The sequence below is a fragment of the Urocitellus parryii genome, chromosome 4 (genome assembly GCF_045843805.1).
Source record: "Urocitellus parryii isolate mUroPar1 chromosome 4, mUroPar1.hap1, whole genome shotgun sequence".
In the NCBI taxonomy this organism is placed as follows: domain Eukaryota; kingdom Metazoa; phylum Chordata; class Mammalia; order Rodentia; family Sciuridae; genus Urocitellus; species Urocitellus parryii.
Window position 1 is genome coordinate 1,597,728 of NC_135534.1, and position 27,718 is coordinate 1,625,445.

Consider the following 27,718-nt stretch of genomic DNA (forward strand, 5'->3'; position numbering starts at 1 on the left):
GCTGGGCCCCGCCTGCTCCTGGGCGCAGGACAGCCCAGGGGAAACGTGGGCTCAGGGGTCCCCGCTCTCACCCTCCGGGCAGGGCCGTGGTCTCCCTTCTTCTGCAGAGGGCAGTGGAGGCTGGGGAGGGTGAGCCTGGGCCTGTCCCTGGCCACCTGCCCTGGCTGGGTTCCCTCAGGCACCCGTCCCTGCCACGCCAAGGGCAGCCACGTGCCCGACCGGCAGCTGGCTCTGGTTCTGGTTCTGCCCGGCTGAGCCTCTTCCCTCCCTGCCCAGAAACTTCCATGACTCCCACAGCCCTGAGCCACTCAGCACTCTGTGACCTTCCCCACCCCGGGGTGTCACGGCCCTCCAGAGAGGTCCCCTCCAGGAAGGACCCTATTGAAGTCACCAGAAGAGCCGGCCACGTGTGTGGCCAGGCTGGGCTCTGCGTGGGCCGTCCTCCTGGCCCGTAGGGAGGAGACTGCAGGCCACCAGGTTGGAGACTGAGTGTCAGGCTGGCTCCTGGTTCTAACTCCTGCCTGGACCAGGCGCTGGCCACAGTAGAACCAGCAGAGGCCAGGCAGTGTCCCGGGTGGCCATGCTGACCAGGGGAGCCCTGAGGGTAATACCTGGGCCAGGAGGGTAGGGGACCCCTGTGCTTCCCAGAGGTTCCCGTCTCCCAGGGCCTGTGGGGCCTCCTGCAGCTGTGCCTGGGTGCTGGCTGTCCCCGGGGGTCCCCACACTCCCCATGTGCACGCCCAGGCTGGACTCCGTGTCTCCCCAGACCATGCCCCTGGTTCTGCCTCTCCACAGACGGACGCCGGGCCAGCTCTGGAGTCCCTGTCCCTGTTCCCCGTGTCCAGCACAGCCCTCCACATCCCTCCTGCCTGGATCCCTCCTCCCTCCCCACCCTGCTGGCCCTTCCCAACACCACTGATGGCACTGGCCCCGCCCCATCCAGCCCAGGGGGCAGCCAGGGCCACCGAGGGCCCCCCCAGCTCTGCCACCTTCCTGACTTTACCCTCACCCTGGTCCTCTCTCTGGTCCCAGGACCCCTGCCCATCTTTCAGACCTAAGTTCAAGGTCACCTCCCTCCCCTAGAGAGTGGGACAGGGTCATGGCCACTCTCCTGGATGGTGATGGCCAGGCGTCTGGGGGCGGAGGAGCCAGGTTCTGGTGCCCTCTCCCAGCCCCAGCGGGGAACACCTGCCCTCCTGCCCCCCTGCCCTCCTGCCCGCCTGCCCTCCTGATGGCTGGGCTGTGCTCCTGGCTCCCCCGGCACATCTGCCTCCAGTGGCCTCTCCAGGATGAGTGACAGCCAGGCAGAACCACACCCAGGCCAGCTCCCTGGGGACAAGGGGCCTGCTGATGTGGCCCAAGGTGCGGGTGCAGGTTCTGCTCGGCCACTCTGTCCCCAGGCTTCCAGGACAGACCTGACCTCTGCCTGGGGGCCTTCTTGTGAGTATCCTGGGCAGGGTGCCTGCTGTCCCACTACCCTCTGGAAGCCAGGGCTCATGCCCCCGGGTTCTGTCCCTTCTCCCCAGGGCTCTGCAGTGGCTCAGGGGGCAAATGTCCATCCTGGTGGACAGTGTAGGAGATCCTGGGGCATCTGGGCTCTTAAAAGGCCACAGAGACTCTGGTGGTCGCAGGGAGCCGGCTCACCTACCCCTGGGGGCCACCAGCCAGCTCCCAGGCCTCCTGGTCACCTCCAGCCTCCTGGTCTCCACTGTCCAGGAGACTTGGAGTCAGGAGGGTATGGGGAGCCTGGAGGAGAAGTTGTTCCTGGACATTCTTGCTTTGGTCCCAGTCCCCCAGCTGAACCCTCACGTCCTCCCCAGGATGGGGAGAAACCCTGCCTGATCTTCAGGCTGGGCTGGATGGGGCAGTCACAGGAGTAGCCTGCAGGGGGCAGAAGTGGGACGGGTACCGAGTCTTGCTGCCCCTGCAGGAACTATCCAGAGGGGGATGGTGGGGGTGGGCAGCTGGGAGTGTCCAGCCCGGGAGGGGCATTTTTGGCGTCTCAGTGGGGACTGGGAGACAGGACTGGGGGTAGTGTGGAGGAAGAAGAGAGATGGGTGTCCTGAGTTGGGGGCTGCAGATGGTGGTCATGGTCACAGGGAAGCTCTGAGCTCAGGGAGCCCCACTGAAAGTGGGGAGAGGGTCTGGGGTCTGTGCAAGTCGGTGCACGTGGACAGGGCTGAGCCCCAGGCTGAACCGGGCTGTGCCGGCGTGGGGAACAGGGCCCCCGGCCTGTCAGGCTGAGCCCTGGGCCCCGGAGCCAGAGCAGACGCAGGAAATGGCTGATTGCATTCAGCTCAGGAACACCAAATCCCTCGCAGCTGCGCTTGGCGGGGCCTGGCCCCGGGCGGGGCGGCCAGAGTCCTGACAGCTCTGCAGAGCGTGCCAAGGGTCTGGGCCGCGGGCCGGGGGCGCCTTTCCCAGGCCAGAGGCCCCCACCCCACCCCAGGAGAGCGGCCCCTCTCAGTTCCCAGAACGGAGCCCAGCTGTGGAAGAGCAGGGGTGAGGTCATGGGGAGGGGGCCGCATGACTCACATCCTGGGGCAGGCGGGAAGGGAGGAGGCAGGGAAAGGGGCCCAGAGGCCTCCTTGTCCTTGGCTGCTGGGTCAGGAGTGGGGGCTGGTGGGACTTCTCCCTGCACCTTCCCTGTCCCCCAAGCCCCTGTCCAAGGAGGGCTAAGTGGGGGTGCCCCTTGGAGGAGCCCTGGCTCTGGAGCCACCATGTTCCCAGAAAACACACCTTGGCCTCCCCCCGGGCCCTGCTGACTGTTGTCTGGGTGATGTGCAGGAAAACAGTCAATAGTGAGGTGGGGGCACCCCAGAAGGAGCCTGGGAGGGGGCAGGACCTGCCGTTCCCAGGCCCTGCTGCTACGTCCTGTGTGTACAGGCTCGGGGACGTCCATGTGTGTGCCAGGGTCGTGTGGGGTGCCCACTGGGCACAGGAGAGCCAGTGTGTGCATGTCCACCCTGCTGGGTGGGAGCCGGGAGCAGCTTCACGTGCTCACGTGGCTCTGCCCGTGGGGCCCCGTGGCCTTGGGTGGGTACCCCGGGGGTTTGCACCCCTGTCTTTGTGCTTTTGGAGGTTCTTGGCTTGATGGAGGGGTCCGAGGAGCAAGACTGAGCCTGGTCCCACTCAGAGACCACAAGGCAGCAGGGCCAGCCCCAAGAAGAAGCTGAGGCTCTGCCTGGGGACCCAGGCCCACATGCCCACTTGGGCACAAGCGTCCTGTCCACACACGCTCCAGAACTTCCCTCCATGTGCATGTGCAGACTTCAAGGCACACCCGGCCTGTGCCCACAGAGACCCCGAGGTGGGAGCAGCTCACCCTGCATGGGCTTTCCCAGGGGCTGCCCGGGCAAGGCAGGGACACCCCCACCTGCCCACGCTGGCTGTCCACTGGGAGATGGCTGGTGTGCATGGGTGCTAGCAGGAACCCCAAGAGCAAGGAGTCCCCCCTCCCTGGCCGGCAGAGGCCGCAGAGCAGGAGGCTGGCCTCTCTGCGGGTGATGGGAGCCAGGTGTGGGGAGCTGAGGGCTTCCCGGGCTGCAGTTGGAGGCCCTGTGAAGATGAGGCAGGCAGCTGGCCGAGGGAGGTGCAGTCCCATGTGGCTGGGGGGGCCGAGCTGGAGCCTGAGGAGAGGCCTGGCTTTTGTCTGACAGGCTTAGGGGAGACCTGGGGAGATTAGATCATGTGCTGGCAGGGCTGCCTGGCCAGGGGACGGAGGCCCAGAGGGGAGCGGGCTATGGGGTCATGCAGCGGACACCGGCCGGGAAGGACTGAGACCCCGGCAGAGAGATGCAGCCCTGTACCAGCTCTGGCCTAGGCTCCTTCCCTGGTGGAGGGGGCAGTGAGCCCTGTAGATGCAGAGATGAGCTGGGGGTGGGCTGGGATGGCCGAGCTGTGGTGCCTGCTGGACAGCAGTGGCTAGAGAGCTGTGGGCCAGGGCTCCAGATCCCCAGGCCAGCCTTGTGCCTTCCTCTGTTTTTTCCCAACCCTGCTGTGAGGGACTCTTCTGAGAAGCCTGGGGTCAGGGTATTCTGAGGGCAGCTGACCAGCCCAGAGACTGGGGCCTCCACCTTGAACCAGCCCAGAGACTCCACAGAGGACTCTGAGCTGAGGGTGGGGTGCCCGTCAGGGAGCCCAGCTGTGGACTGGACACATGCTCAGTGGACGTGTGAAGGGGCTGAGGCTGGACAGGACCACATGCTGGGATGCTGACACAGGCCTCCTACTGTGACTTGGTGGCAGGGCCACCTCCTTCTGACACTCGGTGCTGAGGAGCAGGAAGGCCTGCCCAAGTCAGGTGGGGTGAGGGTGGCTGGCTGGCTGGCCACCTGGTGTGCTGCTGTCCAAGGTGTGTGACCACAAGTGGCCATGGCCATGACCCCCAGCCATCTCTTCCCAAGCCCTGGTGTTCTAGGTCCTGGTCAGTTGGGCCTAGGGAGGCAGGCAAGTAGGAAGGGACACCTGGACATGGCAGCCCCTCCATCCCAGGAGAGCAGTACATGGGTGCCCAGATGCATGGGGCCCAGGGCCTCCACCTGGACCAGAGGCAACTTCGTGGCTTGGTGCATGGCCTCTATTTTAAAGATGGGAAAACTGAGGCTGAGAGAACTGGTCCCAGGGCTGTCCACCGCTCTTATCAGGTGACACCCTGTCTCCGCCATGGCGTGACTGTCCCTCTGTGTCTCCCTCCAGGCTCACCACTCAGTGGAGTGTGGAGGATGAAGAGGAAGTGGCCCGGGAGCAGCGCCGGCGGGAGCGGGAGAGGATGAAGCAGGACCAGGATGAGGGTGGCCCAGACCCAGACCAGCCGGAGCAGGAGGCTCTGTAAGCCCCTGGCCCTGGAGCCCTGGGTGCTGTGGCCCAGGGCCTGGGTTCAGGGTCAGGCCCTGGGCTTTGAGGTCCCAGGGTAGGACGACTCAGAGCCAGGCAGTGCTCTTAGGGCAAGGGTGGTCAGCAGCCTTGGGTGACCCCATCTGCCAGATGCCTGCCTGGCCAGAGGGTGCGCAGAGCCATGAAAGGCCGCCCCTCCCAGCCAGGCTCCTGGGGTCTGACTCAGGCTCTGGACACTCTGCCTGGTCCCAGCCCTCGCTTGGACCGGTGCTGACCCCAGCCCCGGCCCTGGCCCCCGAGCCCCCCGCCCAAGTTCCGCTGCCGGTGACTCACAGAGGCCACGTCCAAGTTGGCGGCCACAGGCCTGCTCGTTTCCTCCCTGGGCCCAGGAGGCCTCCGCGGCTGGGCTGGGCTGTTTCTCCAATAATGCTCCCCTTCCTCCTGGCCCTGTTCTGTTCCATTTTCTCCGAGTCAGCAGCTTAGGGCGGGGTGGGGTGCTGCAGCGGTCATGGTCCCTCGGCCAGGTCTCTCAGTCACCCTGAAGCCTGAGAATCCCTTCTAGCCCCAGCCCCTGCTCCTGCAGAGCTCCCCTTTTTACACTGGAAGCCCGTGAGGGCGGCTCAGGGCAGGAGTCGGCTGGGGCAGCTTGGAGAGCCCAGCCCTGCTCCAGGGGAGCCCTAGCCCATGGGGGAGGCCCAGCCCTGCTCTGGGGGAGCCCTAGACATGAGGGAGGCCCAGCCCTGCTCCAGGGGAGCCCTAGGCCCATGGGGAGGCCCAGCCCTGCTCCAGGGGAGCCCTAGGCCCGTGGGGAGGCATAGCTGTGCTGGGGGGGGGAGCCCAAGGCCTGTAGGGGAGGCACAGCCCTGCTCCAGTGGAACCCTAGGCCCATGGGGGAGACCCAGCCCTGCTCCAGGGGAGCCCTAGACATGAGGGAGGCCCAGCCTTGCTCCAGGGGAGCCTTAGGCTGTTAGGGGAGGCTCCCCAGCCCTGCTCCAGGGGAGCCCTAGACATGAGGGAGGCCCAGCCCTGCTCCAGGGGAGCCCTAGACTGAGGGAGGCCCAGCCCTTGCTCCAGGGGAGCCTTAGGCTGTTAGGGGAGGCCCAGCCCTGCTCCAGGGGAGCCCTAGACATGAGGGAGGCCCAGCCCTGCTCCAGGGGAGCCCTAGGCCCATGGGGGAGGCCCCAGCCCTGCTCCAGGGGAGCCCTAGGCCCATGGGGGAGGCCCAGCCCTGCTCCAGGGGAGCCCTAGGCCCATGGGGGAGCCCAGCCCTGCTCCAGGGGAGCCCTAGGCCCATGGGGGAGGCCCCAGGCCCTGCTCCAGGGGAGCCCTAGACATGAGGGAGGCCAGCCTTGCTCCAGGGGAGCCTAGCCCATGGGGGAGGCCCAGCCCTGCTCCAGGGGAGCCCTAGGCCTGTTGGGGGCCAGCCCTGCTCCAGGGGAGCCCTAGACATGAGGGAGGCCCAGCCCTGCTCCAGGGGAGCCCTAGGCCCATGGGGGAGGCCCAGCCCTGCTCCAGGGGAGCCCTAGGCCCGTGGGGGAGGCCAACCTGCTCCAGGGAGCCCTAGGCCTGTTGGGGGGGCCCAGCCCTGCTCCAGGGGAGCCCTAGACATGAGGGAGGCACAGCCCTGCTCCAGGGGAGCCCTAGGCCCATGGGGGAGGTCCCAGCCCTGCTCCAGGGGAGCCCTAGGCCCGTGGGAGAGGCCCAGCCCTGCTCCAGGGGAGCCCTAGGCCTGTTGGGGGGCCCAGCCCTGCTCCAGGGGAGCCCTAGACATGAGGGAGGCCCAGCCCTGCTCCAGGGGAGCCCTAGGCCATGGGGAGGTCACAGACCTGCTCCAGGGGAGCCAGGCCATGGGGGAGGCCCAGCCCTGCTCCAGGGGAGCCTAGGCCCGTGGGAGAGACACAGCCCTGCTCCAGGGGAGCCCTAGGCCCATGGGGGAGCCCAGCCCTGCTCCAGGGGAGCCCTAGGCCTGTGGGGGAGACACAGCCCTGCTCCAGGGAGCCCTAGCCTGTTGGGGGGCCCAGCCTGCTCCAGGGGAGCCCTAGGCCCATGGGGGAGCCCAAGCCCTGCTCCAGGGGAGCCCTAGGCCCATGGGGGAGGCCCAGCCCTGCTCCAGGGGAGCCCTAGGCCCATGGGGGAGGCCCAGCCCTGCTCCAGGGGAGCCCTAGGCCTGTGGGGGAGGCCCAGCCCTGCTCCAGGGGAGCCCTAGGCCCATGGGGAGGCCCAGCCCTGCTCCAGGGGAGCCCTAGACATGAGGGAGGCCCAGCCCTGCTCCGGGGAGCCCTAGGCCTGTGGGGGAGACACAGCCCTGCTCCAGGGGAGCCCTAGGCCCATGGGGGAGGCCCAGCCCTGCTCCAGGGGAGCCCTAGGCACTTGGGGGAGGCCCCAGCCCTGCTCCAGGGGAGCCCTAGACATGAGGGAGGCCCAGCCTTGCTCCAGGGGAGCCCTAGGCCCATGGGGGAGGCCCAGCCCTGCTCCAGGGGAGCCCTAGGCCATGGGGAGGCCCAGCCCTGCTCCAGGGGAGCCCTAGGCCCATGGGGAAGGCCAGCCCTGCTCCAGGGGAGCCCTAGGCCCGTGGGGGAGGCACAGCTCTGCTCCAGGGGGAGCCCTAGGCCCATGGGGAGTCACAACCCTGCTCCGGGGAGCCCTCGGCCGCGGGGGAGGCATAGCTGTGCTGGGGGGGGAAGCTCTAGGCCTGTAGGGGAGACACAGCCCTGCTCCAGGAGAACCCTAGGCCCATGGGGGAGGCCCAGTCCTGCTGGGGGACCTCAGATGGATAGTGGGGGAAGTGTTGCCCTCAGGGGTTGTGACCATGGGGAGCAGAGCCTAGCCATGGGCCAGCTCTGAGGCAGATGGGTCTCCCTCTCCTGGGGCCCAGGGTCAGCTGGAGGGAGGCCGTGAAGGGGAGCAGGGACACATCTAACACCTCTACTTCTCTGCAGCCTCGAGCGAAGCCCTCGGAGGCCCCTGAAGTAGATGAGGACGAGGGTTTTGGTGACTGGTCCCAGAAGTCAGAGCAGCAGCCGCAGCAGCACTGGGTTGAGGAGGGGCCTTGGATGGCGGAGAGCGCCCGGGGCTGAAGGTCCAGAGGGCAAGCAGGACAGGCAAGTGGGGGCGGAGGCCTGAACTGCACCTACCCAGCAGCCTCTGACTGCGTTCCCAGCCCGCTCCCCAGTGCCCAGGGCTGTGAGGAGGAAGGAGGAAGGGAACGAGACAGCAGGGGCGGCGGGGAGGGGGCTGCAGGGCGGGCGGTGAGAAATTTCATTCCTGGGCTCCCCAGGGCCCTGGGCCCCATCCAGACCAGCTGCGGCGGGGTGGGCGGTGGGAGTGGGGGGCCGGGGGCGGCCACATCAGCGCACAGCTGCAGCCCACTTACGTAATGCTAGCTCTGCAGCCCCAGCCGCCACCCCCTCCCTGGGGGCTGGCTGATCTCCATTCCCACGGAGGGAGCAGGTATTTCCAGATGTGTGCCTGGAGTCAGCTGGGAGGGGGACACACTTTCCAGATGTTTGGACGTGTGTGCCTCTGAATAGGGCGGTTGGGGCCCAAAGCAACTCTGGGCCCAGGATGGGGTCTGTTCCCAGACCCTCACCTGGCCCTCCCCCAGCTCCATGTCTGAGCTGCTCTGAGTAACCAGAGCTGTTTGCAGGAAGACCCCCAGCCCTAGCCCATCAGGCCTGGGCATGGTAGGCCTCCAACCCTGCTCAGAATTCTGCCCCAGCTTGGGGCCAGGGCCTCAAGTAGCCAGAGCCTGTGGCCGTGCTGCCCACGCTCCTGACCCAGAGCCCGAGGCCCCTCTGAGGCCCCAGCCAGCCAGAGTGCTGGTTCAGCTCTCCCCATGTCACTGCTGCCCCCTTTTCACCTACAACCAGGCTCCCACACCTGAGGTCCCCTGCCTGCCCACTCCTCAGCTTCCCTGCGTGGCCTTTGCTTCCCTGCACACTCTGGTCTCTGAGAGGAGCGGCCGCCCGACTGCTGGCCTCATCCTGCCCCCGCCCAACAGCAGGGGCGCTTTTGCTCTTCTGGTGGATCTCTGGGCCCCTGCAGCCTCCACCCCCACCCACACCTGCCTAACCACAAGGAGAGTCAGCTCCTGAATGGCCTCTCTGTGTGGCTGCCCTGGCTCAGACCCCGGCCCACCTTGGGCGGCTGGGTCTGGGTCTTGGCTGGCAGGTACACCAGGGGCCTGAAATCATGGAAAACCCAAGAATTTACCATCTTCTTCTCCAGGTTCAGTCCCGCTCAGACGCAGAGCCACTCCCGTGGCAGCAGGCCCCTGTCTCCCATCAGGGCAGGACCCACCCTCGCCTCGCCCACCACCTGACCCAGGCCCCCCAAACTTCCCCAGACCCCTCCCTCCCTCCCCTGGACGTCCTGCTCTACGAGCACTTGCCCACACACAGAGTGGGGCAGGAGCAGGCAGGAGGTTGTGGACAGACAGGCTGGCCTCAGAGGGGCTGTAGGGAGGGGTCCACCCAGCGCCTGGGTGGCCCTGCACAGCCTGGACCAGGCAGTGGTTGCTCTCTGGAAGGGACCTCGGGCCTCAGCACAGGACTAGGAAGTGGGGCTGGCTCTGGGGTCCTGGGGCCTCCTTACCCCAAGAAGCTGGGGTCCCAGAAGAACTCAGCAGTCAACTCGTGAGACTGCCGTCGTTTATAGATGGGGAGACTGAGAGGAAGGAACGGGAAAGGACTCGAGCCAAGCCGCTGGGTGGCCCTCAGTCGGTTTTGCCTGTTCGACCACAGGTCCTGCCAGCAAACCTGTGGAAATGAGATCAGTGAAGGGCTGCGGCAAGCCAGTGTCCACCTGGAACAGCTAGGTTTGAGCCAGGAGGGGTCTGGCCCAGAGGAGCCTGTCCAGGGCACCAGGAGGTGGCAGAGGCTGGGGAGGCAGAGGAGGTGAGGGCTACTCCAAGGGTCCGAGCACCCTCCCACCCTTACAACACCCCGTAGGTCCCGTGATCAGTACAGCTCCCCTTGCCCCAGACTAGCTTCCCAAGGCCCACAGTGTGGGGGTGGTGGGGCTGGGCGACCTCTGGGCAAGTTCTTTCCACGTCCCCAGGACTCTGCCCTGCTGTTAAGAATTCCCAGAACTGGAGTGTGTCAGGGAGACAGCACCTGAGGCCCAGCCAGGGGAAAGCGCCGCTTCAGCAGGGCCCGGCTGGAGGAGGGCTGCAGGAGGGGTCACCTGGGTTGTCTGGGCTTTCTATCCACAGCACCAGAGATGTCAGCAGCCCAGGACCCCCAGCCCCTTGGGCTTGGAGGGGAACACCAGACCAAGCTCACCTCCCCTGAGCCCTACCACCAAAGTACGTCAACCTCAGGTTCCTGCCCATGTCCTCTGCGTCCACTAGGCTCCTTCCTGTGTCCTCTGCCCCCCCAGCTCCTGCCCCATGTCCTCTGCCCCCCCCAGGCTCCTGACTCATGTCAGCTCCTGCCCCATGTCCTCTGCCCCCCCCAGGCTCCTGACTCATGTCCTCTGCCCCCCACAGGCTCCTGCCCCGTGTCCTCTGCCCCCCCCAGGCTCCTGACTCATGTCCTCTGCCCCCCCCCAGGCTCCTGCCCCATGTCCTCTGCCCCCCCCAGGCTCCTTCCCTGTGTCCTCTGCCCCCCCAGGCTCCTGCCCCATATCCTCTGCCCCCCCCAGGCTCCTGCCCCATGTCCTCTGCCCCCCCAGGCTCCTGCCCCATGTCCTCTGCCCCCCCAGGCTCCTGCCCCATGTCCTCTGCCTCCCCCAGCTCCTGCCCCATGTCCTCTGCCCCCCCCCAGGCTCCTGCCCCATGTCCTCTGCCTCCCCCAGGCTCCTGCCCCATGTCCTCTGCCCCCCCCAGGCTCCTGCCCCATGTCCTCTGCCCCCCCAGGCTCCTGCCCATGTCCTCTGCCTCCCCCAGCTCCTGCCCCATGTCCTCTGCCTCCCCCAGCTCCTGCCCCATGTCCTCTGCCCCCCCCAGGCTCCTGCCCCATGTCCTCTGCCTCCCCCAGGCTCCTGCCCCGTGTCCTCTGCCCCCCAGCTCCTGCCCCATGTCCTCTGCTCCCCCAGGCTCCTGCCCCGTGTCCTCTGCCCCCCCAGTCTCCTGCCCCGTGTCCTCTGCCCCCCCAGGCTCCTGACTCATGTCCTCTGCCCCCCACAGGCTCCTGCCCCGTGTCCTCTGCCCCCCCCAGGCTCCTGACTCATGTCCTCTGCCCCCCAGGCTCCTGCCCCATGTCCTCTGCCCCCCCCAGGCTCCTTCCCTGTGTCCTCTGCCCCCCAGCTCCTGACCCATGTCCTCTGCACCCCCAGCTCCTGCCCCGGGTCCTCTGACCCCCCAGGCTCCTTCCCTGTGTCCTCTGCCCCCCCAGGCTCCTGCCCCATGTCCTCTGCCCCCCCCCAGGCTCCTGCCCCGGGTCCTCTGACCCCCCAGGCTCCTTCCCTGTGTCCTCTGCACCCCCAGCTCCTGCCCCATGTCCTCTGCCCCCCCCCAGGCTCCTGCCCCATGTCCTCTGCCCCCCCCAGGCTCCTGCCCCATGTCCTCTGCCCCCCCCCAGGCTCCTGCCCCATGTCCTCTGCCTCCCCCAGCTCCTGCCCCATGTCCTCTGCCCCCCCAGGCTCCTGCCCCATGTCCTCTGCCTCCCCCAGGCTCCTGCCCCATGTCCTCTGCCCCCCCAGGCTCCTGCCCCATGTCCTCTGCCCCCCAGCTCCTGCCCCATGTCCTCTGCTCCCCCAGCTCCTGCCCCATGTCCTCTGCCCCCCCAGGCTCCTGCCCCGTGTCCTCTGCCCCCCAGCTCCTGCCCCATGTCCTCTGCTCCCCCAGGCTCCTGCCCCGTGTCCTCTGCCCCCCCAGCTCTTGCCCCATGTCCTCTGCACCCCCAGCTCCTGCCCCATGTCCTCTGCCTCCCCAGCTCCTGCCCCATGTCCTCTGCCCCCCAGCTCCTGACCCGTGTCCTCTGCACCCCCAGCTCCTGCCCCGTGTCCTCTGCCCCCCCAGGCTCCTGCCCCGTGTCCTCTGCCCCCCCCAGGCTCCTGCCCCGTGTCCTCTGCCCCCCCCAGCTCCTGACCCATGTCCTCTGCCTCCCCCAGCTCCTGCCCCATGTCCTCTGCCTCCCAGCTCCTGCCCCGTGTCCTCTGCCCCCCAGGCTCCTGCCCCATGTCCTCTGCCTCCCCCAGCTCCTGCCCCATGTCCTCTGCCTCCCCAGCTCCTGCCCCATCTCCTCTGCCCCCCCCAGGCTCCTGCCCCATGTCCTCTGCCTCCCCCAGGCTCCTGCCCCGTGTCCTCTGCCCCCCAGCTCCTGCCCCATGTCCTCTGCTCCCCCAGGCTCCTGCCCCGTGTCCTCTGCCCCCCCAGTCTCCTGCCCCGTGTCCTCTGCCCCCCCCCAGGCTCCTGACTCATGTCCCTCTGCCCCCCACAGGCTCCTGCCCCGTGTCCTCTGCCCCCAGCTCCTGCCCCATGTCCTCTGCCCCCCCAGGCTCCTGCCCCATGTCCTCTGCCCCCCCAGGCTCCTGCCCCATGTCCTCTGCCCCCCACAGGCTCCTGCCCCGTGTCCTCTGCCCCCCCCAGGCTCCTGACTCATGTCCTCTGCCCCCCCCAGGCTCCTGCCCCATGTCCTCTGCCCCCCCAGGCTCCTTCCCTGTGTCCTCTGCCCCCCCAGCTCCTGACCCATGTCCTCTGCACCCCCAGCTCCTGCCCCGGGTCCTTTGACCCCCCAGGCTCCTTCCCTGTGTCCTCTGCCCCCCCAGGCTCCTGCCCCATGTCCTCTGCCCCCCCCCAGGCTCCTGCCCCATGTCCTCTGCCCCCCCCCAGGCTCCTGCCCCATGTCCTCTGCCCCCCCCCAGGCTCCTGCCCCATGTCCTCTGCCTCCCCCAGCTCCTGCCCCATGTCCTCTGCCCCCCCAGGCTCCTGCCCCATGTCCTCTGCCTCCCCCAGGCTCCTGCCCCATGTCCTCTGCCCCCCCAGGCTCCTGCCCCATGTCCTCTGCCCCCCAGCTCCTGCCCCATGTCCTCTGCTCCCCCAGCTCCTGCCCCATGTCCTCTGCCCCCCCAGGCTCCTGCCCCGTGTCCTCTGCCCCCAGCTCCTGCCCCATGTCCTCTGCTCCCCCAGGCTCCTGCCCCGTGTCCTCTGCCCCCCCAGCTCTTGCCCCATGTCCTCTGCCCCCCCAGGCTCCTGCCCCGTGTCCTCTGCCTCCCCAGCTCCTGCCCCATGTCCTCTGCCCCCCCCAGCTCCTGCCCCGTGTCCTCTGCCTCCCCCAGGCTCCTGCCCCGTGTCCTCTGCCCCCCAGCTCCTGCCCCATGTCCTCTGCTCCCCCAGGCTCCTGCCCCGTGTCCTCTGCCCCCCAGCTCCTGCCCCATGTCCTCTGCCCCCCAGGCTCCTGCCCCGTGTCCTCTGCCTCCCCAGCTCCTGCCCCATGTCCTCTGCCCCCCCCCCAGCTCCTGCCCTGTGTCCTCTGCCTCCCCCAGGCTCCTGCCCCGTGTCCTCTGCACCCCCAGCTCCTGCCCCGTGTCCTCTGCCTCCCCAGCTCCTGCCCCATGTCCTCTGCTCCCCCAGCTCCTGCCCTGTGTCCTCTGCCCCCCCAGCTCCTGCCCCATGTCCTCTGCCCCCCAGCTCCTGCCCCGTGTCCTCTGCACCCCCAGCTCCTGCCCCATGTCCTCTGCCTCCCCAGCTCCTGCCCCATGTCCTCTGCCCCCCCAGCTCCTGACCCGTGTCCTCTGCACCCCCAGCTCCTGCCCCGTGTCCTCTGCCCCCCCCAGGCTCCTGCCCCGTGTCCTCTGCCCCCCCCAGGCTCCTGCCCCATGTCCTCTGCCCCCCCAGCTCCTGACCCGTGTCCTCTGCACCCCCAGCTCCTGCCCCGTGTCCTCTGCCCCCCCCAGGCTCCTGCCCCGTGTCCTCTGCCCCCCCAGCTCCTGACCCATGTCCTCTGCCTCCCCCAGCTCCTGCCCCATGTCCTCTGCCTCCCAGCTCCTGCCCCGTGTCCTCTGCCCCCCAGGCTCCTGCCCCATGTCCTCTGCACCCCCAGCTCCTGCCCCGTGTCCTCTGCACCCCCAGCTCCTGCCCCATGTCCTCTGCCTCCCCAGCTCCTGCCCCATGTCCTCTGCCCCCCCAGCTCCTGACCCATGTCCTCTGCCTCCCCCAGCTCCTGACCCATGTCCTCTGCCCCCCCAGCTCCTGCCCCGTGTCCTCTGCCCCCCCCCAGGCTCCTGCCCCGTGTCCTCTGCCCCCCCCCAGGCTCCTGCCCCGTGTCCTCTGCCTCCCCCAGCTCCTGCCCCGTGTCCTCCGCTCCCCCAGCTCCTGCCCCATGTCCTCCGCCCCCCCAGCTCCTGCCCCGTGTCCTCTGCCCCCCCCAGGCTCCTGCCCCGTGTCCTCTGCCCCCTCCCCCAGGCTCCTGCCCCATGTCCTCTGCCTCCCCAGGCTCCTGCCCCTTGTCCTCTGCCCCCCCAGGCTCCTGCCCATGTCCTCTGCACCCCAGCTCCTGCCCCGTGTCCTCTGCCCCCCCCAGGCTCCTGCCCCGTGTCCTCTGCTTCCCCAGCTCCTGCCCCATGTACTCTGCCCCCCCAGCTCCTGCCCCGTGTCCTCTGCTCCCCCAGCTCCTGCCCCGTGTCCTCTGCTTCCCCAGCTCCTGCCCCATGTACTCTGCCCCCCCAGCTCCTGCCCCATGTCCTCTGCACCCCAGCTCCTGCCCCATGTCCTCTGTCTCCCCCAGGCTCCTGCCCCGTGTCCTCTGCCCCCCCAGCTCCTGCCCCGTGTCCTCTGCCTCCCCCAGGCTCCTGCCCCATGTCCTCTGCTCCCCCATCTCCTGCCCCGTGTCCTCTGCCCCCCCAGGCTCCTGCCCATGTCCTCTGCACCCCAGCTCCTGCCCCATGTCCTTTCCTGTGTTCTATACCTCCTCATAGCCAGCAAGCAGTAGCCTTTGTGACATGGAAGTCAGGATCCATGACTGGATTGATGGGTGGGGTCATTGGGGGAGGAGCATGGCCTGTTCTGGCTGCCCAGGACCCACAGCCCTCTCCACCTCCACAGCTTGCTGACAGGACCGAGTCCCTGAACCGCTCCATAGAGAAGAGGTGTGTCTGTCCCCAGGATTCTCAAGAGGGGGTGGAGACCTGGGACCTGGGGCGTTCCAAGAGGGTCTCAAGGTGGGCTGGGAGGACGGACGGGGACGTGAGGCTCATCCCTCCTACCCTCCAGTAACACTGTGAGGAAGTCCCAGCCAGCCCTGCCCATCGCCAAGATCGACGAGCGGCTGGAGCAGTATACCCAGGCCATCGAGGTACGCCTGCCCGCGGGCCCTGTGCCCTCCACCCCTGGTAGACTTTCCCTGCCACCAACACCCTGTCTCCAGCTGATACTCCTCCAGTCAGTGATAGAGGTCTGGTCAGAGCCATTACTGGACCCATGTCTCCCTGTCCAGCTGATACCCTTTCATCCAACCCACACCCCTCTGTCCAAACAAACCTCCGTGCCGCCAGTGACCCTCCACACCACACGGATTCCTCTAGCCCCATCCCACGAGCAGGTGAAGACAGACCCCGGATGTCTCCCGTGCCTTGGGCTCCCGAGTGCTTCAGGACCCGCGCACCGTGGGAGGGGGAGCACCCGTTCCTGCAGGCCGTGGGGAAGACTGAACCGCCCAGCGTGCCCCATGGTGGCTGTCCACTAAAGCTACCCTGGGGCTCTGTCTCCTCCGCAGTCTGTAGGCCGGACGCCCAAACTCTCCCGCCAGGCCTCCATAGAGTTGCCCAGCATGGCGGTGGCCAGTACCAAGAGTCTGTGGGAGACCGGAGAGATGCAGACTCTGTCTTCTGCCAAGACCCCCTCCTGCAAGGTAGGGCCCCTCTGCAGGCCGAGCAGAGCTGGGAAGGCAAAGCCTGGCGGGAGGTAGCAGCAGAGGTCCCTGGAAGAGCCAGTGTGTGGCCACTCAGGTGAGGGAGGGAGGGCCGAGGGCTGGCCTGTGGAGAAGCCCTGTGGGAGGTGGTGTGGAGAAGGCCGGGCCAGCGGTCGAAGCTCCCCCCGGGTCTCCCTCGAGATGCGAGGTAGGCAGGTCCCCTTGACCAGGTGAGACCAAGCCAAAGAGAAGGGCCAGGGCTGCCAGCCCCATGGCCTGGGTCTGCCCGTGACTGCCCCCTTGTCTGCCCAGGATATCGTAGCCGGAGACATGAGCAAGAAGAGCCTCTGGGAGCTCAGAGCAGACCCCACGCCCTCATCCTCCACCAAGGTAGGGCCTGAGGTGACCGCAGAGGCCAGGCCAGGCGAGGCGGGCTGCCCTGGTGGGCCGATGGCCTCCCTTTCTCCCCTCTCCCTTTGACTTGGCCTTCTTCCCCCACAGGCCACCCCCTCTGGAAAGAGGTACAAGTTTGTGGCCACCGGACACGGGAAGTACGAGAAGGTCCTGGTGGACGAGGGCCCGGTACCCTAGGGCCTGCGTCTCGGTGAGTCCAGGGTGGTGACGAGTGTCGGGCGTGAAACGTGGGAGAGTCCAGAGGGAGCGGGGCCCACTGGCCATGTCTCAGGCCGTGAGGCTGAGGCCTGGGGCTGAGGGCCTGGCCTCCCGGCTAGCCGAAGCTCAGAGCCAACTCAGCCTCTGGCCCCTGGCAGACTTGGCCCCGGGTCTCACACCAGCCTGGAACTGTCCATCACGGTCAGGATGGCTCAGCCACCTCAAAGTGCCCTTCAGGAGTCCCCTGTGACCCGGGGGTCCTCCAGAGAGGAGAGGGCGGCCTGGCCACTGTGGGACCTAGAGCTGGTGGGATGGAGCCCCCAGGAGAGTGCCCCTGAGCACCCAGGCACTGAGGATCTTAAAGGAGCAGAACCTGTGTCTCCCCCTCCCACAGGCCCCTGGAGGGTTCTGCTGCCCTCCCCGTCCAGGTAGAGACAGAGCGACACCAGGGCTGGGCACACATTTATTAGTGGCCTGGGTCCCAGGCTCCATTCACAGTCCACTTCCTGTCCCTCACCTGTGTCCCTCCCCTGCTTCCCAGGGCTGGGGCTGGAGGCCGCTGCCAGGCTGTGGGACGGGCTCAGGGCCCAGCCAGGGAGCCCCTCCAGTGCCCCCGCCCACCAGCCCCTGTCAGCACTGTGTCCCTGCCCCTCTCTTCCATCAGAGGCCCCCAGCCCTGGTGGCCCTCCTCCGGCCACCCTGCTCCCAGGGCCAGCCCGCTGCACCTGGCCTGCCCTCCCAGGCCCCTCAGGACCAGCGGCATGCTGACCAGCTGCCAGGGCCAGTGCTGGCTCCCCCTTGACCAGCAGAGGGAGGGGGCAGTAGGGCTGCCCGACAGGAGGCACAGGCCACCTCTCCTGTCTCCCCCCAACCCCACGCCGACCCTGAGGTGTACCTCCTCTGCCTCCCCACACTGCTGAGACTGCCGCTGCCCCTCGCTGCATGCTCTGCACCCCTTCCCCAAATGTCCTCACCGCTCCTGTCCCCTCGACCTGCCCCAACCACCCACTGGACTCCGGGCCTGCCTCCCCAGCCCCTGACGTACACTGTCCTCCTGCACCTCCTTCACAATGGCCACGGCCTCCCCGAGCCTCAGCCTGTCCGCCTCCTCCTGGGCCTGGGTCCCAGGGGACCACTCTGCCCCTCACTGGAGCCTCCAGCCTGCTGCCGTCCGATTGAAGTTCTTGGGTTGGGGGCTCAGCTCCAGGTTGGAGTGGAAGGAGGGAGGGGGCCGGGTGGTCTCCTGCAGCTTCCGGGCATTGAAGCGAGGCCGGTATAGGAAGGGCAGGCGGGCAAGACCAGCTGGGGGGCAGCTCCCACCCCCAGGCCCCGCCAAGCAGCCACGGGACTCGGCCACGGACATGCGGTACAGCACGGCATCCCACATTCTGGAGGCCCGGGAGGCAGGTGGCCGGGGACCAGCCACAGCGGGCACCACTGGCTGCGTGGACCCCAGGCTGGGCTCCGGCTCTGGGAACGAGGGATCCTCTGCATCCTCCATCAGCTGCTTCTTGAGGCGCGTCCAGCCGCTGAGCCGCGGCTTGGGTGCAACTTTGGGGGCAGGGCCTGGGTGGGGACCCGATGGCAGGGCCAGGGATGAGCTTCCCAGGGGCCTGGAGATCCTCTCAGCCTCTAGAACAGGGCTGGACCGGGGAGGCCCCTCCGGGCACTCGGCCTCAGGGGCCACAGCGGCCAGGGGTCCGGGAGAGCGGTAGGTGGGGGCTATGGGCACCACCACCCTGGTGCTGGCCTCTCTGGAGGCTGAGGCCTGGAAACTGCAGGGTGGCCTTGCTACAGAGGGCCCCTCGGGTCCAGGGCTGGCCTCCTGGGTCCTGGCAGGCAGCGGGCGGATGTGGGCCACGGGGATCAGAGACTGGGCACTGTGGGTGACTGGAGCCGTGTCCCCATCCTGAGCCCTGGACCCCCCCTCGGAGGCTGTCTTGAGAGGCTCAGGGGCTGCGTCATGTGGGGACGGTGTCAGCTGGATGAGCACACGGGTGATGTGTGTGCCTCCCGATTTGGGGGCTGAGACGGGGGCAAAACCACTGGGCAGTCGTGTAGGTTCTGGGGCCAGGGCTTCGGGCCTGGGAGGGGCCTCCCCATGTGTGGCCAGCGCCCTGTGCTCCGTGAGGCTGAAGGAGAAAGCTGGCCTCTGCTGGGGTGAGGCCACGTGGAGGATGATGGGCGTGTGCGGGGAGCGCGGCAGGGGTGCTACCGTGCGCCGGGCCTCAGTGGCACAAGGGGTGGTGGGCTCCAGGTCATGGCTGGCCTCACTCACAGGGGACAGGGAGGCGCGGAAGGCTCCGGGCGGGGCGGGGGCAGCCCCTGCCATCTTCTTCCGAGCTGCCTTCCTCAAAAGCTTCTGCAGACGCAGGTTGTCCTTCCCTGGCTTTGGCAGCAGGGGTGGTGGAGGTCCAGGGGGCCTCTGGGGGCTGGGGCCACGGGCCTCCAGGGTCACTGAGGCGGCTGAAATGAGCATCGCTGCACCCTGCATGGGAGGAACCCTGCTCAGGCTGGCCCCCCCCCCGGCCCGGTGGGGGGCGCGGAGTCTCTGGTCACCCCGCCGGCCTGGGGATGAGGAGTCCCCCCCAGCAGCTTTCCGGAGCCCCGAACTTGCCAGATCCTTCTAGGCCTGGGCATCCGTGACTGTGGGGGGGCGGGAGCCGGGCGGTCCCTGGGGCTGAAGAGGGGCCAGGCTGGGGTGCCGCACAGGGCAGGACAGGAGACCCACTTGTGCGCCCTCGGGGAGGCCCCGCGAGGGTGGGAAAAGCAGGCTGCCCGCAGACACGTGAGGGGGGCGCCAGACCGACGCCGGCCTGACCACAGGCGCGTCCGTCCACTGCGAGCCAATGGTGAGGGGAGGCGGCCAAGAGGCCCGGGGAAGCTGAGGCCGCCTGGCAGAGGCAGGTTGGCTGGAAGGTGGGAGCGGATTTCGCTGAGCTGTGCTGAACGGGTACTCCTGCAGACCGCCGAGCCGGGTGGTCCTGGCCAAGCTACCCGCCTTGGTTTCTGGGCGCCACGAGTTTGCAAGGACGTTGACAAATGGCATCTGGGCCGAGCCAGAGGCTGTCTGGTTTGGGGAGGAGGGAGGCCCCGCTTCCGCAGTGGGGCTGGCTCTGCAGAGGCGAGAGCCCGTCGGCCTGAGGCGGGGCTGGGGGGGTCTGCCCGGCGCGCTCCCAGCCTCTGGCTGCCTCTAGACAGCCGGCCTGTGGAACCGGAGCCTCAGGTCCAGCTCTCGGGGGCTGCTGGGGTGGGTGGGCAGGCCAGCCGGGCCCAGATCCGGGCCTCAGAGTCCACCCAGGGTGCCAGTGTCCTAAGAGGCTGCAGCAGGTGCCTCTGACACAGGAGGAGTGTGGGCCCGGCCAGGCAGCCACCAGAGACAGAGGCAGGGGTCACAGAGCCAAGGCCTGGCGGGGCGGGCTGTAGCCCGTTCTCGGGTCCACACTGATGCTTCCCATGCTCCACACCCGTGTTTTGGCAGGTACACACCAGAAGCACCTCTGTGTCCCCAGACTCACCAGCCCCCGGCCCTGGCTAAGAGACTGCTTCCTGTTGCCACTGTAGCCTGACCTTGTCCCTCTGACAGCTTCACTGCTGTCACCACCCCCTTTTGCTTCTGGACCCTCCAACCCCTATCCCACCCCACTGATCCCCCAGCTCTGCCTCTGGCATCTCGGAGGAAAGAGCTTCCTGACCGTTGGCTCAATGGCCCATGCCCTGGAAAGGCTGAGCCTTCCCAAGGAAGGCCAGAGATGGAGGCCGGTCACCCGCCACACAGCAGGAGCCCTGCGCTGGGAGGACACGGCCTCACACCCTTCCCTGCTCTGCCTTCGGAAGACCCACTCTGTACAATAAAGTTCCTTGAGCAGCCCCCACGCTGGCCTCCTGTGCTCTCTGACGGGAGGGATGGGGAGTGGGACTGGCCAGGACAGAAGGACCGTACTAGTGGGCCAGTCCCCCTGATGGCACAGCACATTGGGTCTGGATTCAAGCACTGAGTTCTGCCCCATGGCCTTCTGCAACAGCCAACTTCAGAGTCTGAGCTGTGGGGTGGCCTAAGTTGGGGTACGCACGATGGATGGGGTCCCACATGCCTTTTCTGGAACGTCTATGACACCCACCCCCTGACTGACCCCATACAAACCTCATAGCACCGGCACCAGTGCATTCTGGTCTACGCCCAACGGTGCAGCCCTGGGGGGCCAGAGTCAGCCAGCACCGCCCAGTACTCAGCAGGTGCTCAGTGAGGTGGACAGAGGATGGGTAGATGGATAGATGGGTGAATGGAAGGGTGGATGGTCAGACAGGTGGATGGATGGGTGTATTGGTGTATGTATCAATGAGTGGATGGATGGGCAGACGGATGGATGGATATGGATGATGGATGATGGATAAATATGAATGAGCAGAAAGGTGGTGGGTGGATGGATGGATGGGTAAGTAGGTGGGAAGTAGATGGGTGGACAGAAGGACGGGGAGAAGGCCAGTGGACCTGAGAGGAGGTGAGGCGAGCACTTGGCTGGCTGCGGGTGGGGTGTCCTCCCCGCACTCCCCGCTCATGCTGGACTGCACTCCGGCCTGACGTAGCCCCGCTCCCTCAGTGACTGGGGAGCCCCGGGGCCCTGCTTGGCTCCGGTCTGACCCTGCCACTCGCTCCGCCATCCAGGGCCTCCACTTTCTGAAGCTGCCTCACAGAATCCCACAGCATCTCAAGTTCAAGCTCAGGGGGTACAGCTGCCCAGGCCAGGAGGCGGTGTGGCCACTGTCCCTTTTGCTCACAGCTCCACCATGGAGAAAGCCAGCAGGGCCACACCCTGCCCTCCAGGGCCCCCCCCCTTCCTTCCTGCTCAGTCTGATGGGCTGGTGGCCAGGACAGCTGGCTGAGGCCACCCCAAAGTCCACAGTGGGCAGGGAGCTGGACATGAGCAGAGGACCAGGCCCTGGAGGCAGGAGGGTCATAGCTGCCAGGCTCCCCTGACCGGCCCGACCCCTTGGCTGAGCCTCAGGGTTGAGGATCCAGGGTCTGGGCCCTTTGCCTCAGCCCTGCTCACAGTGTGATCCACCCCCCGGTTGCCACTGCTAAGGTCCAGGGCCAAGGGGCCACTGCCCAGAGGGCACTTGGGCAGGGATGCTGGACGCTGCCCTCCATCCTGCCTGCCTGGGAGCCCTTGGCAGTCCACTGCCCCCCTCCAGGCACCTGCTGCTGCCCCAAGAGAGGAGCCGCCCCGAGAGCCACACAGCCAATCAGGGCACCTGCACCCGGGAGAAGCGCGCAGGCCTGGGGTTGGAGCAGCTGTGTCCCAGGCCTGTCAGCAGCTCCTGACCAGGGCCTGGCAGGCTCTGCCTATGGCGGGTCAGCCCAGGGCACAAGGCAGGGCACGGGGTCCGTGTGCTCCTCCGCTCCCAGCCACAGGCACTGCGGGCTGGGACCCCATCAGAGACCTCTGCCCAGCTGCCTTCCTGGGTCCACTGGAGGAGGCCTCCTCTCCCTGGGCTCAGCTTGGCATTGGCCAGCCTTACAGTCCCCTGTGGCCTGCAGCTCAGGTCCAGAGCTTTTGGCCCTCAGCCTCTGGTGTGGAAATCAGTCCCCCACCCAACAAAGCTGGTCCACCCCTTCTCCCTGGCTCCACACAAGTCTCTGGTCCCCCACCCTACTCCCCAGGGGAGGCCAGGTGGGACCTGGAAGGATCGATTACCTGTGGTAGACCCTCAGCGACCAGCTGTCCATCCAGCAGTGCCCACTCTACGCTGTCCTGCTGTACCCTGGGCCTGGTGCCTGAGGAGGAGGTGGCCATCACCCAAAATAGGACCTGCCTGCCCCTCTGACCTCACGGGAAAGCACCTGCCAAGGGCTGAGTCTCACTAAGCGGGCAGCCACCGTCCTCTGCTGGCTGAGCAGGGCCACTGCAGAACCCCTGGCTTGACCGCGGGCAGGCACAGCTCCTGAGGATGCCCACCCCAGCCTGGCCAGGGCTAGTGGCCACGGGACTTCCTGGGAAGCCAGGCCGGAGGACAATAAAATCCTCCTGCTTTTCACGTGTGCCCTGGAGAGCGGTGCTGAGGCCAGTTGGCAGAGGCCCACCACGGGAAGATGGTGCCCAGGCCCAGCTCCCAGCCGCACAGAAATGGAGAGCTGGCCAAGGTGGCCCAGGGGTCCGGGCTCTGACGACACGGACAGGTAGAGGGAGAAGCCAGGTTCTGACTAGGAGGCAGGGGTGACCCCAGCAGCTCCAGAGGATTTCAGGGCCAGGCACTCGGGGCGGGTGGGCAGCTGCCCGTCCTGTGAGCCAGCAGCCTGAGGGGCTGCTTTCCCTTGCTCGGTGACCCCAGGCATCTCTCTGCCTGCTGCCAGCCTCTCTGGCCTTGGCTCCCACAGGTGGACCGGTGAAGAGTCCACAGGCTCCTCCTCCTCCTCCCCCTCCTCAGGGCACAGGGCCAGGAGATGTGGGGGCTGGGGCTCCTTCCAGGCCATCCCGATGTCCCAAGCCTTGGGACTCTGGAGGGCAGGAACCTGCCTGCCTCTTCTGAGGCTCACACTGTCTGGACTCTGGTCCACCCTTGACAGCAACTTCCACCCTGGGTGGGCAACTCCACAGGCCCCTCGGTCGGGCCCAATCCTGGGCTGCAGAGGCATGGGACAGCAGTCAAGGTGCCTCCTGGCACCTGGGACCTCAGTGTCCCTAACCCCAGAGGCAGGGCCGAGGGGCACGTGGCCTCGCTGGCAAGCATGGGGGCTGTGGGAGCCCACGAGGTGTCTGTTGGTTGGATGGTGCCCCCTGGAGTCCCGAGGAAAGCAAGGTCAGCCTCCAGGGGCACAAGGGCAGTTAGCTCTGAGCAAAACACTGCATGAGGGCCCTGGGGAGAGAGAGAGCCCCCAGGGTCTAGACCCCCGAACAGAGTCCCCAGGCGAAGAGCAGAGGTGTGACCCCACATTGAGAGGAAGCAATGACTAGAGGATGCATCATGCACAGGAGTCCCTCCAGGATCAGGGGAGGAGGCCTCATGGACAGGAGTCCCTCCAGCTCAGGGGAGGAGACCCCATGGACAGGAGCCCCTCCAGTTCAGGGGAGGAGACCCCATGGACAGGAGCCCCTCCAGGATCAGGGGAGGAGACCCCATGGACAGGAGCCCCTCCAGCTCAGGGGAGGAGACCCCATGGACAGGAGCCCCTCCAGGATCAGGGGAGGAAACCCCATGGACAGAAGCCCCTCCAGCTCAGGGGAGGAGACCCCATGGACAGGAGCCCATCCAGGATCAGGGGAGGAGACCCCATGGACAGGAGTCCCTCCAGGATCAGGGGAGGAGACCCCATGGACAGGAGCCCCTCCAGCTCAGGAAAGGAGACCCCATGGACAGGAGCCCCTCCAGGACCAGGGGAGGAGACCCCATGGACAGGAGCCCCTCCAGGATCAGGGGAGGAGACCCCATGGACAGGAGCCCCTCCAGGATCAGGTGAGGAGACCCCATGGACAGGAGTCCCTCCAGGATCAGGGGAGGAGACCCCATGGACAGGAGCACCTCCAGCTCAGGGGAGGAGACCCCATGGACAGGAGCCCCTCCAGCTCAGGGGAGGAGACCCCATGGACAGGAGCCCCTCCAGGATCAGGGGAGGAGACCCCATGGACAGGAGCCCCTCCATGATCAGGGGAGGAGACCCCATGGACAGGAGTCCCTCCAGATCAGGGGAGGAGACCCCATGGACAGGAGCCCCTCCAGGATCAGGGGAGGAGACCCCATGGACAGGAGACCCTCCAGATCAGGGGAGGAGACCCCATGGACAGGAGCCCCTCCAGTTCAGGGGAGGAGACCCCATGGACAGGAGCCCCTCCAGCTCAGGGGAGGAGACCCCATAGACAGGAGCCCCTCCAGGATCAGGGGAGGAGACCCCATGCACAGGAGTCCCTCCAGGATCAGGGGAGGAGACCCCATGGAGAGGAGTCCCTCCAGCTCAGGGGAGGAGACCCCATGGACAGGAATGCCTCCAGGATCAGGGGAGGAGACCCCATGGACAGGAGCCCCTCCAGGATCAGGGGAGGAGACCCCATGGACAGGAGCCCCTCCAGCTCAGTGGAGGAGACCCCATGGACAGGAGCCCCTCCAGGATCAGGGGAGGAGACCCCAAGGACAGGAGCCCCTCCAGGATCAGGGGAGGAGACCCCATGGACAGGAGCCCCTCCAGCTCAGGGGAGGAGACCCCATGGACTGGAGCCCCTCCAGGATCAGGGGAGGAGACCCCATGGACAGGAGTCCCTCCAGGATCAGGGGAGGAGACCCCATGGACAGGAGTCCCTCCAGGATCAGGGGAGGAGACCCCATGGACAGGAGCCCCTCCAGCTCAGGGGAGGAGACCCCATGGACAGGAGCCCCTCCAGCTCAGGGGAGGAGACCCCATGGACAGGAGCCCCTCCAGCTCAGGGGAGGAGACCCCATGGACAGGAGCCCCTCCAGCTCAGGGGAGGAGGCCCCATGGACATGAGTCCCTCCAGCTCAGGGGCAGAGACCCCATGGACAGGAGCCCCTCCAGGATCAGGGGAGGAGACCCCATGGACAGGAGCCCCTCCAGGATCAGGGGAGGAGACCCCCTGGACAGGAGCCCCTCCAGGATCAGGGGAGGAGACCCCATGTACAGGAGCCCCTCCAGGATCAGGGGAGGAGACCCCATGGATAGGAGCCCCTCCAGGATCAGGGGAGGAGACCCCATGGACAGGAGCCCCTCCAGGATCAGGGGAGGAGACCCCATGGACAGGAGCCCCTCCAGCTCAGGGAGGAGACCCCATGGACAGGAGCCCCTCCAGGATCAGGGGAGGAGACCCAATGGACAGGAGCCCCTCCAGCTCAGGGAGGAGACCCATGGACAGGAGTCCCTCCAGGATCAGGGGAGGAGACCCCATGGACAGGAGTCCCTCCAGGATAAGGGGAAGAGACCCCATGTACAGGAGCCCCTCCAGCTCAGGGGAGGAGACCCCATGGACAGGAGCCCCTCCAGCTCAGGGGAGGAGACCCCATGGACAGTTGCCCCTGCAGCTCAGGGGAGGAGACCCCATGGACAGGAGCCCCTCCAGCTCAGGGGAGGAGACCCCATGGACAGGAGCCCCTCCAGTTCAGGGGAGGAGACCCCATGGACAGGAGCACCTCCAGCTCAGGGGAGGAGACCCCATGGACAGGAGCCCCTCCAGGATCAGGGGAGGAGACCCAATGGACAGGAGTCCCTCCAGGATCAGGGGAGGAGACCCCATGGACAGGAGCCCCTCCAGGATCAGGGGAGGACATCCTATGGACAGGAGCCCCTCCAGGATCAGGGGAGGAGACTCCATGGACAGGAGCCCCTCCAGGATCAGGGGAGGAGAACCTATGGACAGGAGCCCCTCCAGCTCAGGGGAGGAGACCCCATGGACAGGAGCCCCTCCAGCTCAGGGGAGGAGACCCCATGGACAGGAGCCCCTCCAGCTCAGGGGAGGAGGCCCCATGGACAGGAGTCCCTCCAGTTCAGGGGAGGAGACCCCATGGACAGGAGCCCCTCCAGGATCAGGGGAAGAGACCCCATGGACAGGAGTCCCTCCAGGATCAGGGGAGGAGACCCCATGGACAGGAGTCCCTAGAGGATCAGGGGAGGAGACCCCATGGACAGGAGCCCCTCCAGGATCAGGGGAGGAGACCCTATGGACAGGAGCCCCTCCAGGATCAGGGGAGGAGACCCCATGGACAGGAGTCCCTCCAGGATCAGGGGAGGAGACCCCATGGACAGGAGCCCCTCCAGGATCAGGGGAGGAGACCCCATGGACAGGAGCCCCTCCATGATCAGGGGAGGAGACCCCATGGACAGGAGTCCCTCCAGGATCAGGGGAGGAGACCCCATGGACAGGAGTCCCACCAGGATCAGGGGAGGAGACCCCATGGACAGGAGCCCCTCCAGCTCAGGGAGGAGACCCCATGGACAGGAGCCCCTCCAGCTCAGGGGAGGAGACCCCATGGACAGGAGCCCCTCCAGGATCAGGGGAGGTTACCCCATGGACAGGAGCCCCTCCAGGATCAGGGGAAGAGACCTCATAGACAGGAGCCCCTCCAGCTCAGGGGAGGAGACCCCATTGACAGGAGCCCCTCCAGCTCAGGGGAGGAGACCCCATGGACAGGAGCCCCTCCAGCTCAGGGGAGGAGGCCCCATGGACAGGAGCCCCTCCAGCTCAGGGGAGGAGACCCCATGGACATGAGTCCCTCCAGCTCAGGGGCGGAGACCCCATGGACAGGAGCCCCTCCAGGATCAGGGGAGGAGACCCCATGGACAGGAGCCCCTCCAGGATCAGGGGAGGAGACCCCATGGACAGGAGCCCCTCCAGGATCAGGGGAGGAGACCCCATGTACAGGAGCCCCTCCAGGATCAGGGGAGGAGACCCCATGGATAGGAGCCCCTCCAGGATCAGGGGAGGAGACCCCATGGACAGGAGTCCCTCCAGGATCAGGGGTGGAGACCCCATGGACAGGAGCCCCTCCAGCTCAGGGAGGAGACCCCATGGACAGGAGCCCCTAAAGGATCAGGGGAGGAGACCCCATGGACAGGAGCCCCTCCAGCTCAGGGAGGAGACCCATGGACAGGAGTCCCCCCAGGATCAGGGGAGGAGACCCCATGGATAGGAGTCCCTCCAGGATCAGGGGAAGAGACCCCATGTACAGGAGCCCCTCCAGGATCAGGGGAGGAGACCCCATGGACAGGAGCCCCTCCAGGATCAGGGTAGGAGACCCCATGGACAGGAGCCCCTCCAGGATCAGGGGAGGAGACCCCATGGACAGGAGCCCCTCCATGATCAGGGGAGGAGACCCCATGGACAGGAGCCCCTCCAGGATCAGGGGAGGAGACCCCATGGACAGGAGTCCCTCCAGGATCAGGGGAGGAGACCCCATGGACAGGAGTCCCTCGAGCTCAGGGAGGAGACCCCATGGACAGGAGTCCCTTAGCTCAGGGGAGGAGACCCCATGGACAGGAGCCCCTCCATGATCAGGGGAGGAGACCCCATGGACAGGAGCCCCTCCAGGATCAGGGGAGGAGACCCTATGGACAGGAGCCCCTCCAGGATCAGGGGAGGAGACCCCATGGACAGGAGCCCCTCCAGGATCAGGGGAGGAGACCCCATGGACAGGAGCCCCTCCAGGATCAGGGGAGGAGACCCCATGGACAGGAGCCCCTCCAGGATCAGGGGAGGAGACCCCATGGACAGGAGCCCCTCCAGCTCAGTGGAGGAGACCCCATGGACAGGAGCCCCTCCAGGATCAGGGGAGGAGACCCCATGGACAGGAGCCCCTCCAGGATCAGGGGAGGAGACCCCATGGACAGGAGCCCCTCCAGCTCAGGGGAGGAGACCCCATGGACTGGAGCCCTTCCAGGATCAGGGGAGGAGACCCCATGGACAGGAGTCCCTCCAGGATCAGGGGAGGAGACCCCATGGACAGGAGTCCCTCCAGGATCAGGGGAGGAGACCCCATGGACA

General features: G+C 67.1%; 2 protein-coding genes across 2 annotated transcripts in view; one reads left to right on the plus strand and one right to left on the minus strand.

Annotated features, from left to right (window-relative positions):
- Lsp1 (lymphocyte specific protein 1) overlaps window positions 1-20,113 on the plus strand; it is a 36,203-nt gene extending 16,090 nt beyond the window's left edge. The window contains 11 exon segments of the mRNA XM_077798190.1: window positions 4,699-4,830; window positions 7,712-7,866; window positions 7,869-7,941; window positions 9,617-9,731; window positions 10,049-10,141; window positions 14,822-14,865; window positions 14,990-15,071; window positions 15,492-15,626; window positions 15,939-16,016; window positions 16,128-16,230; window positions 19,720-20,113. Of these exon segments, the coding sequence (XP_077654316.1) occupies window positions 4,699-4,830; window positions 7,712-7,866; window positions 7,869-7,941; window positions 9,617-9,731; window positions 10,049-10,141; window positions 14,822-14,865; window positions 14,990-15,071; window positions 15,492-15,626; window positions 15,939-16,016; window positions 16,128-16,217 (997 nt within the window). The 3' untranslated portion in view covers window positions 16,218-16,230; window positions 19,720-20,113.
- On the minus strand, window positions 16,689-22,048 carry Prr33 (proline rich 33). The gene is made up of 2 exons (XM_026413630.2): window positions 21,935-22,048; window positions 16,689-18,726 (listed from the first exon to the last, which is right to left on the minus strand). Exons 1-2 carry the CDS (start codon window positions 22,031-22,033, stop codon window positions 17,383-17,385), a joined length of 1,443 nt encoding a protein of 480 aa, XP_026269415.2. The 5' UTR covers window positions 22,034-22,048; the 3' UTR covers window positions 16,689-17,382.
- Between the last annotated feature and the right edge of the window lie 5,670 nt (window positions 22,049-27,718).

What these genes read in the sequence shown, in the direction of transcription:
- Prr33 (XM_026413630.2), bottom strand. Translation starts at nt 22,033, where the DNA reads ATGGCCACCTCCTCCTCAGGCACCAGGCCCAGGGTACAGCAGGACAGC. An exon ending in TCGCTGAGGGTCTACCACAG is followed by an intron (nt 18,727 to 21,934) that starts GTAATCGATCCT and finishes CCTCCCATGCAG; the next exon opens with GGTGCAGCGATGCTCATTTC.